Genomic DNA, 12,146 nt, shown 5'->3' with positions numbered 1-12,146 from the left:
AGACAAGACAAATATACTGGCTCAGAAGAGTTCAATACTCCTGGTTCAGAAAAGCATCCCAAATTCAATTCTGGTCATATTAAAATGCACTCCTGAATCAGGATGAAGACAGACAGAAAAGCAGAGAGACATGGGCTACTCTAACCTGGTTATTTATAAGGCACAACTGCAAGTCAGCTCTGTGCTCTGTGCCATGGTGACTTTCATTTCAACTGTAAAATTATACTGCTTTTAGACCTACATAATTCTGCTTTAACACTCAGCTAGTATTTATCTTCTTAACCACTGATGGTTTTCCAGTTATTTTACTAGTCCCAAAGTACATTCATCCTTTTTCTTAATGTAAAAAAAGAAAATAAGACTTCAATAAATGAATCCAATTTAGATTTAGTAGCTGTAAACAGCCTACGCCAGTAAAAATTAACCTTCATCTGTTATCTCATGAGAGATCAGGTTAAAAGCAAGGTGAGAACCCGAGCAAGTCTTTTTTTGTAGCCTTTGTTCAAAAACACTTCTCAGGAAGCACTGTTTATTCCTACTGAAGTAAAGAGTTTCATAGCTCACCTAATTTATTCTCAATTATTTCATAATCCCAAATAAATGAAAGAATCACACAATCTATCCTGAAGTCTAACCAGGAAGGCGATACACACCCTTGAACTGTGCTCACATTTGAATTTAAGCACGTTGTTCTGTTTTAACTATCAGGTTAACTATCTTTGAAGCCCGCCAGTCATTCCCATGTTTCCACAGGTTCTTATTGTCAATGCTCCCCACATCCACAGTGCTCTTCTCATCTGTTCTGTCATTTCATATATAATAGACAGACCCATTTTTCACCTTCCCAGGAATACAGTATGATACAGAACCTATGAAGTATGTGGCCAATATCATCTAACCTATTAAATGTCAGAATCATATATCTCAAACTATATGTCAAGATGCTGTAGTCTAGCAGCAATAAACTCATTTTGTTCCTCAGAGGGAACGCACTCCGGCTATAAGAATCCACGCGGGTTTCCTTCTGTATAGATTTGATTGTGACCTACTGTTGATGGCTAACATGCTCGGAGATGATGGTAGGAGTTGGCCAGATAAAATCTCAGATGGGAAGACAGAATATAACTTAACAAAATATTCCCTTTATAGTTAGCTAGCTTGTACCAGTTTGGTCCCTTGTAGGGTGATCCAATGCTTGCTCCAGTATGAGACTCGCCTAACGTATTTTTATATTTTATTATTATTTCACCCTCACATGCCAAGCTAGACATTCTGCTTTGGGGAAAATTGTAGGCAACAGGACTGAATTTAAATCGAACAGAAGCGGCAGCTTTCCAGAAGCAAAACAGCTACGTGAGTTTATTGGAAACAGAACACCAAAAAGCAGACATTGTACGCTCTGCAGGATGCCAGGAAAGTGCCAGCAAAACAAAGCATGTGCTCTTGGCTTGTGTGGAAGGGCCGCTGCCCATGCCAGCAGAGTGGCTTCACTTAGCACCGCATTGTGCGCTGTGGCTGGGCAGGCAGCGCGACCGTCAGCTGGTAGCTGTCCGCCCCGACCACGCGTGCTTCCAGCACGCGCTGGGCTGCACAGCTAAAGCACCTCCAGGGCGCTCAGAGAGGCCCGGGTCACACGGACAGACGTTTCTCATCTGCAAAGATCGATGAACACATCACCTGAGTCAGTTCAGAGAACTGAAAACCCTACAGCTGAAGGAAACCCCCAAATCAAAGACATCCCATGAAGACTGCGGCTGTGGAGCAGGAGGCTGGGCGCTGGGCTCCCTGCCCTGAGGCCAAGCCAAAGGGACCCTCCCCTGGTTTCTGCCAGCACCCTGGTGAGGCCTGGGTGGCTGACTGGCATCAGGGACAGGCTTCAGCTGGCCAGCTGGTTTATCTGCTGCTGGTGACCACCTGGCCATACACACCCTCGGCAGACAGCTTCCACTGAGTCTCCCAAAACTCTGTCTTCCTGATGGGAGCCTTCTTCCAAGCCTCCACAGAGCAAAAGGCAAACCTTCTCCTGCCTCTCCAGCTCAATTCCTGCTAAGATCCAGCTGTAATCCACAGACATGAAAGTATAGTAAAACATAAATCACAACAGATTTATTAATATGAAGAGCTCTGAAGCAAAACAGAGATTGTAACAGCAATTTCTGTGTTACTCATGAAGTATTTTATTCATGTATCTCACTAGAACTACACAGATTGCTATTCCTCATTTATTTGTCTATTTATTCCTATGTACCCACGAGGTGAGGAGCACCAGCCAATTTAAAGAAGAGTCTCCAGAAGGGGAGCAACAATAACTGAATCTTCCCAAAATGAAGGCTGGACCTCTTCAGCATTGGGCTGATTTGACGAGCCAGTTGAAACTATTGGGATTTCTGCCTGAAAGCCAGTACTGAAATAAAGGGATGTTATCACGATCTTTTTTTGTCATGCAAGAAGTAACAGGAAAGAAAAAAAGGTAACATTGTTTCCATTTAATTTTTAAGGTCTTTTCACACAGCTCTGTAAAATACCCAGGCCCCTCCAAGAGTACAGAAATCAGGAGGAAAAAAAACAAAGAAACAAGATGAAATCTCAACCCTGAACTAGAGACAATTTTGTTAATTTAGCTACACACCTGTAGAATTTTCAAGCTATTCAGGTCCCTGTTATCATAACTACCATTAAATTGTAAGGATAAAAAGAATAAATGCTTTGACAAATTTCAATTATTAGATAGTTAACTACTGTAAACACAAAAGAACCCATGCAGAGACCTGTCTTGTATTAGTGACACTCATTAGCTGTAATGGAGTTACAGGAGTCATTATTTACACAGTACACTAAGTGTATATAAACCTTTACAAAGATGTATTCATTGAAAACATCTATACTATGCATAGAAGTGGATTTCTTTGATCTCAAGAAATCTTAGGGGGAAGGGGTGACAGAAAGCCGTGTTTCCAGCTCCTCCCTGCCCCGTTTTTATTTGGGTCACAAGTGAGTAACTCAGAAACCGGTCACATGGGGCACTGGTCACATGGGGCACTGGTCACATGGGGCACTGGTCACATGGGGCACTGGTCACATGGGGCACTGGTCACATGGGGCACTGGTCACATGGGGCACTGGTCACATGGGGCACTGGTCACATGGGGCACTGGTCGCAATCACGAGCTCTAACACTTCTTTCCAAGAGGGATGCCTTCCTGCTTTTCTCTCAATACCTATCAAAAGTAACAAAAGCTTTTTAAGTTTATTAAATAAAGTATCATGTGTAATGAATACAGGCTTTGTCTGCTTTGCTTTATCAGGCTTCTACCTGAATAGCAGTCTGAAGAACACACAAGAAAGCATCGCTGCCTTGGCAGCTTACTTATAATTTCAGAAAATGACTTGTCTGTTGGGATGATAGTTAGGTTTGGGCTTTGGGGACAGCACTGAATCTCTCTTTGAGCCCAGTGAGAGAGCAGCTACACAGAGCAAGTAAATCATTTTAATTTTGTACAAGTTGAAAAGCATTTTTTCCTCGACTTCAGCTAGATGACAGTGGCATGATGGCTGATTTTCATTTCAATCAGAGCAGCATATGATTACCACCTAATTGGAATGTAGAAATAGAAAGGAGATCATTTTTTAACCTACCCAAGAGAACAGTGCTGGGGGAGGGGGGGAGATTATGTTAATCAAATGATACTGGCATATAAGAGCTACCAAAATAGCCGCCTGAATTTTTATCGGCACCCTTACTGTCCTTGAGGATCTGTCAGTGGCTTCAATCGAAACCTGTATTTTCAGAGCTTTATTTCTGAGTAATAAATATACTTCACAATAAATACACATCAGTGCAGGCCTAAGCTTGTCATAAAAAGGTATCACCTTAGGCATAAATACATATTTTTTTTCAAAATTACTCATAGTCTTGTTGACAACTGTAAAACTGTAAGCATGAAAACTATCCAAGCAAAAACAAAAGTAATACTATCTTAGGGGGAGTTGTTTGCATTAGTCAATTTTTTGTAAAAAAAAAATTGCTTTCATTAATTAAATATTGTCAGCTAGCTACTTCACTCCTTTTTGGAATAAATGTAGAAACTTAGTTGCTCTGCCTAGGGGAATATAACTGAGGTTACGTTAAAGGAAACTGCATCAGACAACACTTTTCAAGACACACTGTCTCCATCTGCATGCTTTTGTAGAGATAAAGACCTCATCTCAAGATGCCACTTTGTTTAATTGTCTCTGAAGAATGAAGAGCCAAAATTAGGTTGCTGAGACCACCAAAGGGAGGGGGAAAGAGAAATTTGGGGGGGGGAATTAATAAGGAAATGATCTTTCAGGCAAGCAGTCCGCAGAAATACTGAAATTGGGTTGCCCTGATGTTTTCACTGGCTCAGGAGGTAAACGCAACTTTTTTTTAGCTGCCTGACCCAATTTTGAAGGAAGAGACATGAGAAACGTTCCTACCCTGCTGTCTTACAGCTCCTAGGCATATGCCTACGTAACATAACACTGCGTAGCACAGATACTGCCAGACTAACGTAGTACCCAACTGGATACCATGGGGTGCCACGCTTACCTGCAGAGAGCTGCACATGACACGTGATCGTGTTAGTTTACCCCAAAATAAACCTCTAGCGCTTTTAAAGTCTCACTGAGGCACACCTGCACTACCCTGCCTTGTGCAAGAGAACAGCAGCAACTCCCTTTGCTCTGTCCTCCCAGGCAGCAGCTGTCCAGCAGGACATCTACCTCTCTCCAAACTAGGCACCGGTACCTACCACCATTTGAGGTGCTTGGGATATCCTGCCTGGCACACAAATATCCCTCTGGAGGCCAACAGCTCTCCTGTGGGTCCTGTGCCATGTCTGCCAGCCCATGAAGCGGTCCTGTCCTCCCTCAGGCACCTAGGACCAGTACTCTTTTTATTTCAGCAACAATAACTCTTTTGAGCCAAGATGCCTCAAGCAGGCTTAGGCCTGGGCGGCCAACATACAGCACAGCTGGTTTAAGTCCTGCTGGACCTCTCAGCTGCATCTTGCACTTGAGGAAACTGCTCCCTCACTGCCCTACTCTGGCCTTTCCCAGCCAGGAGGAGACACCTGCTTACCATAGCATCGGGATGATGAGCTCCACGAGGACAAGTAGAACAGCATAATCCCTGAAGCTCTTCTTTCTCATCACAGATCTTCCCTTCCTCCAATTCCTACATACCCTCCCCACCCTTGGAAACTCAATTGCTCACACAGCTTTTATCAGCAGGATAAAAGTCCCTCCAGTCACATCCATGGCCCCCACTGCAGGGAGCATCTCCTCAGCTCTCCCTGCTCTCATACACCCACAGCTCCTGCTGGTGAGGCCAGGCCAGCCCAACCCCTGCATCCCACCAAGACACAAGCATGTATGGGAATCAGTGTGCAGGAAAGGTGATTCCACTTTCTCACTACTGGAAAATATCACCATGATTTGGAGGAAGCACAGTACAAAATGGAGCACAGGTGCAGGGCACCCATGCTGTGGTGTGCCTAACTTGACAAACCAGGTGTTTCCTCCTGAAAATTTTTATCTTGAGGAGTATAGCAAGTGTGATCCTGCCCTCCCACTGAAAACAGAGTTCCACTAATTTCAACTGTACCAGGATTTTGCTCATCCTGTTTTGCTGGAAACGTATAAATTGTTTTTTGGCAGTGAGATGATGCAGAACTCTTGCTAAAACACAGGGACCTAAATATCATGTACTTGAGGCAAAGTAAGAAAAAAAAAAAAAATCTCTCTCTAGTAGTTATTCTAATGAAAAGGAACCAGGAATGTGTTGATTTATTTTCCATCTGTGCTTTTCATCTGCATCAGTGTGCTGTTTTGGGCTGGGATAGAGTTAATTTTCTTCATAGTAACTAGTATGAGGCTATGTTTTGGATTTGTGCTGAAAACAGCGTTGATAACACAGGGATGTCCTGGTTACTGCTGAGCAGCGCTTGCACAGAGTCAAGGCCTTTTCTGCCTCTCCCCCCACCCCACCAGCGAGCAGCTGGGGGTGCACAAGGAGCTGGGAGAGGACACAGCCGGGACAGGTGACCCCAACTGACCAAAGGGCTATGCCACACCATATGATGTCATGGTCAGCATATAGAGCTGGGGGAAGGAGGAGGAAGGGGGGAATGTTCGGAGTGATAGCGTTTGTCTTCCCAAGTAACTGTTAGGCGTGATGGAGCCCTGCTTTCCTGGAGATGGCTGAGCACCTGCCTGCCAGTGGGAAGGAGTGAATGAACTCCTTGTTTCGCTTTGCTTGTGCGCACAGCTTTTGCTTTACCTATTGAACTGCCTTAATCTCAACCCACGAGTTTTCTCACTTTTACTCTTCTGATTCTCTCCCCCATCCCACCGGGGGGGGGGAGTGACCAAGCAGCTGTGTGGTGCTCAGTTGCTGACTGGGGTTAAACCACAACAATCAGTTATTTCAATGGAACATATATTGCAATCACACTTTCCTGGTTGTTGTTCTACTGGGGTGCGTAATAAATGTTGTGAGATATTGTGCAAGAGAATGAACAATACTTTGAACTAAATGTGCTGTTAAATTAAAGTCTTTTCTTGAGCAGTGAAAAAGTCCTGAGGCTTTTCATGTCAGTGACATAAGGCAAGGCATACACTGAGAATTTTTTGTTTTTCATCCTTTTGAGAAACATAGCGTGACACTGAAGTAAAAGCAAATAACAATTTCTAACATTGCAAATGTTCAAAGATACTCACCACAAAAAGCCAAACATGACCCTCTCCCCACTGCCCCCAAAAATGTAAGGGGGTCCAGTATTTGAAGGTGTCAATTCTTTTGTGATACCATTATGGAAAATCAGGTGGCAATATCTCAAACCTTGCCAAATTATCCCAGAAAGAAACATTGTGAACTGTTCAAAGAGCTTAATGCGCATTTTTAAATGAATCCCAGTGTATAATTTCCTAAAGGATGGGATCCAATTCTATTTTGTGCTCTGAAGAATTCTATTAAACCTTTGGAGCACTTTGTGAAATGTGAAAATGCAGTTTGCTAAAGAGATAGTCTAGGTGGTCTGCAGTAAATTAACCCAGTACTGCTGACTGTGGCCATTCTTGTGAGTTTGCTCCAAGGGATTTCTACGCTTACAGTATAACACCATTTACCAGCTTCTAAACTAGATTTGCCCTCTGGCTGCCAGTCAGCAGACCTTGGTGTAAAACATGGCCAGACATTAGTTTGACTAAGACTTGCGTTTCAAGACCAGAACAGTGCTGTGTGTTACATACAACTAAGTCCAAACCATTACTTACAATACTGTTGTTTTTCCCTAGTGGATTTCACGTAGTCAAGTTTTAGCCCGCTAGAATACGATGGCTGCTGCCCTGCCTAGCTGGTGTTCCGCGTTCAGTAAATTACAATAGATCTCTCTCTGTGTTGCTTTGTAACAATTAACCTCAGAAAGGAGCTAACTCCATTTGCATGGTAATGAGACATTCATCTGAGCGACATCGGAGTTAAGCATGCTAATAAGTTTTTATGCAAACACCTGAGGGGTCAAGCACAACAATGGACTTGGATAAGAAAACCTTTTATTAAATGCAAATCACTTTTCTTCTAAATACTATGACAGAGAACTTCGTAGAACTCTAACACAGCTTGCAACAATGGAGTCATTTAGGTTATATTTTCAGGCCCCCAGGCTGGCTAAGGAATATAGCCACCGATTTATTTATATTTTGAATTAATATCAGTGTGGATAAAATCTTCATTATAGCATCAAAGGAAAGAAGTACTACAGGAAGGCAGAGAGGAGAAAACAACAATATTGCCTTATCTTTCACAAATTTGTCACAGTTTCCTGGGATGCAGGAAGGCAGATAAGATACTGCTGCTGTAGAGCACAACAAAAGACTTACAAATTTGTCAGGTTTCTATCTTATTCACTTATCTGGTCTTGCCAAGTCTATTTTTATGTAGGCAAATTTCCTAGTGAGCAGGCTATCATTTTGGTTTCTATCTTGCACTAAAACTTCTTGAATTCATTCGATCAATTCACAATCTACACTCAACAAGTTTGAGATCTTAGTTAGGACAACCAGTACCAAACATTACCAAGGGGATAACTGCCTGCCAAACATCTTTGGGACTAAAGGAGCAGAACCTGGACAGGATTTCTCAAAGACAAGGCAGATTGCACAAGAAGGAATGAAGGGAAGAAGCTGACTTTGATTCATTTAACTCTGGCAGAGCCAAGTGCAGGAGGCCTGTTTTGTTCAGGAGAGGCTGTTAGCAGGACACACTGACTCATTCTGATAGCGCAGCCAGCGTCAGGAGAGTGGTTCTGGTTAGTGATAACCGAGTGAAACACGGGTAGCCCTCTGGCCTCGTGGCAAATCGTTAGAGGTTTTGCTCCCAGATTAGAACATGTGAATTTAAATATCCAGTAGGTGTAGTGGAAGTTGCTCTATCTTTATGACAGAAGTTTATAGAAAGGACTATATCATATAGTTATCTGCAGTAAGAGGAGACTATATTGTTGAGACATAGAAATTCCCTTTCATTTCCGTTGCTGTATGATGAGGTATTTTGTGGAAAATTTTGCGAATATTACTACTAGTAACATCGCTAATATTACTACTAGTAATATTACTACTCAAAGCCCAAAATCTACTGCAAGGGAGTAAGCGTACACAATATGAAATAGATCAGATTGACACCTGGCGCAGAGCTATGTCAGTTCATTTAAACCAGATGAACTACGCCCACCTTGCTATATGCATTAAACACCAGCAACCTGACAACTGTATGCTTGTCAAAGATCCCTCTCACTGCAGAAGTTACTGCTACCTTCAATAGAATCATTAAGTATTTTTATTTTGCTGCTGACTTATTTATGACATGTAAAACTTGCTAGTATGCCATACTCTAAAATTCAAGCCGGTAGATCGCAGAAAAACCTTACAAAGAGGGAAGGCTTTGTACAAGAAAGTATAAAGCTATGGATAACTAACTGGACTCTCAAAATGTATCTTGACTGAAATCTAGTACTCCACTTAGGAAAATAACAAACACTCTTGGGGATTAGCTACGAATTGTCATATTCACAGATACGTAATAATTGCACCAAATGCATCACATGTACATCTTCAAGTGCATCAAACAGCATGAGATCTCAACTTGGTGAGTCTGGGATTCAGGGTGTACAGAAACATTTAATAACACAACTATTGGCTATACTAGTCCAAATTAAAAAAAACAGCCGTGACGTAAGCTCAGTAGGATCATTTTTAACAATTGTTTTGTAGTCAGGACAGCCTGTTCTCCTTTAACTGTCCAAACATTGTAAACTACAGCTACTTATTGAAAAAGAATTCAGATTAAATTGGAGTTTGCGGGGAGCGAGACAGGAGGTTTAGAAGTAGGCAGACAAGAAGGCCAAGAATTAGAAGGGAATTTGTTACAGAGAGTGAGAAAGGAGGAATCATGCATATTCAGTGTTCATAGTTTACTCTAAACTGCGTGGACCATAAATACAGTGGCATTTTGCAAACGCAAGTCAAAACACATAAAAAATTATTATAACTCAGATAAGAGTCATGAACATATATGACAAACACTGTCACTTCAATCACTATCTCCTCTCCTATGAACCTCAAGTCTTCTTCCAAAACAGACCTGGAGCTTTCTGAGGACAAGGGGAGGAGCTCACTTGAAGTCTACGGAGGGAACCAGAAAAACGTGGAAGCCACACACTAACTAAACGAAAGAGGGAAAAGTGACACGTGGGGCATACGAGAGTTTCCAGGCCAGAAGCAGAAAAAGGAGAAAAAAATGAAGACAAAGTGTATTGAAAGTTGTCTTATAGCTGAGAAGCAATGGTTGAACCATAGAATAAAATACTTCAGAAAATAGTTTTCGTGAAGAAAACTTCTGCACTTTTGATAGGCAGTCTACCAAACGAAGTAAGGTTTCTTGTAATACTGCTAAGAGAAAAGTAATTAAGGAGCGTATATACAATACATACTCAGCTTTTGAGGGAGAAAAGCTTACTTCTGGAGCAAAAAAAAAAAAAAGATATGCAGCCTATTTTTTAATTTATGTGGTAAAAATGCAACTAAGAGAAATTATAAGGTGGCAAAGCAGCACAAACATAGAGGTCCTAACCTTACACTTAAGGGTTAAAGTTACATACTAACAAACTAGATTCCCCAAAATATAAGCCTAGAGCTAGGCTGATGACACTTGGGCACCTATAGTGTTAACAAAGCCTTCCATCCAAAACTCCTGCTTCACTGCTCAGATCTCTAAGTCACAGGAAGCTACCGAGTGCTCAGTGCTACAAAGAACCGGTGTCCAAACATGTACACACTCCTTAGTGTACTTTCAGGTTTGAAAGCCTCAACTTACAATTCAAATCTCAACATAGTATTTCCTTTCAATTCAAAGCTGGTAAAAAACAAACCAAACCACATAAAACGGCTAAATTCATACCCTCACGTATCAGATTCTTGTGACAAAAAGGCCCCCTGAATATATTGCTAGACAAAAAATACTACTAATTATGTCCCTGTAGCCAGTGCTTCTCGACTGGATGCTTTGTTAAATATTTTCAGACAAAAATATTGAACAGCTCTAGCTGTCTGAAATCTGCTGTCTGTCATCATGAGGAAACAGGCATATCTTCAGTTTAAGATGTTATGATTATTTTATTTGTTCTATCGCTTCTTTGTTGCATTTCTCCAATTCAACACTAGGAACTATCAGGCTTCTAAGAACTCAAACCAGAGAAAGACAAAAACTAGAAAGGGGAGATATGGAGATTATTCTGTTGAAAGCATTTTTTGTCTTGTAAAAATAATCACCATCATGTTAACACTGGAAGAAGACCAGTCCTGTTAAAAATTCACAGTTGTGTCACATATTTAGTTGAGTGTTCCCGGGAAAACGAACACTTAAACTGTAAGCAAACCAAAAATTAACAAAAATAGAAAATACTATCATAGAGCTCTTTACTGTAAAGTGACCCCTGGAACACCACTGACCTTTGGTAGCTGCTTCCACTGACAACTGTTATATACATTTCCTTTCCAAGAATCTGCTCATTATTACACGAAAACTCTGACGCTCAGAAACAGCTTAGGAAGAGAATAGTCTTTTACTTTGCCAGGAAAGATTACAATGCACAGGAAACACACAGTATGGTTTCAAACAAAGGTATTTCCCTTCAACTCCAGTGTAGCTTTTAAATATAACAATCTTCCCCTGGCTATGTTGTCCTGACCTGATTTCATTGGTCTTAAGACTAAATAATAAACAATAAAAGACTCTGAGGCTCAAGCCTACGTTTACTCTTTTCACAGTTTTGGAGTCAAAGACCATAATCTTAAACAGAAATTTGGGAAATTTATATTTTATTCCATACCTCATTGTGATTCTTGCTTAACCATTCCTTAATAGTGTTAAGGGCAATGACAGCAGCAGGTTCATTTGGAAAACCTAAAGACAGAATAAATGAGAGATAAATAAAAGGCACACATTTTTCTATACATATAAGGAAATAAAAATCTGGATTCCATCCCCCACCCCCCATCCCCATTTTTTTGGACTATTTTGGGATTACAGTTGGTCAACTCCCTTCTTCACAAATTTGTATAAAGGTTTTAGGTAACATCAATTACTCTTTTCCCAGCTAAACAAATTGAAAATAGGGCCAGTGATGTTTTATTGGATTTTTTTTTTTTTTTTTTTAAAAACTCTAGTTAGGAAAGCTCCACAGCTCAAGACAAGTAGAAACAAGAGAGCTATACATGTGTCATACCAGGCAGGCAACAATATAACACATATATCACAGTAACAAATACTGGGCTTACATTTCGTGGCATGCAAGAAAAATTCAGACATTTCTTAAGGCATAAGGGCTTTCTTAAGGCTTTCTTTCTTTAATCCGTCTGTCAGCAAAACTATACAATGCCATGACCCCAGTGCCATAGGCCTTATAAGGATAGAAATGTTTAGAGTTAGAAATCTCTTAATTCATGACCTAAAACATAATGAACAACTTTGGAAATTAAGGAATTCATGAAGCATAAGCATATGAATTTAAGGCCTGATGTTGCATGATATACTAGCAATAGTAACTCCCCCCAGCACTAAACAATAT

General features: G+C 41.1%; 1 protein-coding gene across 1 annotated transcript in view; it reads right to left on the bottom strand.

Annotated features, from left to right (window-relative positions):
• The window catches only part of MACROD2 (mono-ADP ribosylhydrolase 2), an 890,030-nt gene that overhangs the window by 254,764 nt on the left and 623,120 nt on the right, over positions 1-12,146 (bottom strand). Inside the window, exon 8 of the mRNA XM_082306167.1 lies at positions 11,409-11,482. Coding sequence (XP_082162293.1) covers positions 11,409-11,482 — 74 coding nt within the window. The remainder of the gene's footprint in view (positions 1-11,408; positions 11,483-12,146) is intronic.

Source organism: Platalea leucorodia, assembly GCF_965183815.1.
Source record: "Platalea leucorodia genome assembly, chromosome: 3".
NCBI lineage: Eukaryota > Metazoa > Chordata > Aves > Pelecaniformes > Threskiornithidae > Platalea > Platalea leucorodia.
The sequence above is the reverse complement of the archived record's forward strand: the minus strand, read 5'-3'. Positions and strand labels throughout refer to the sequence as shown.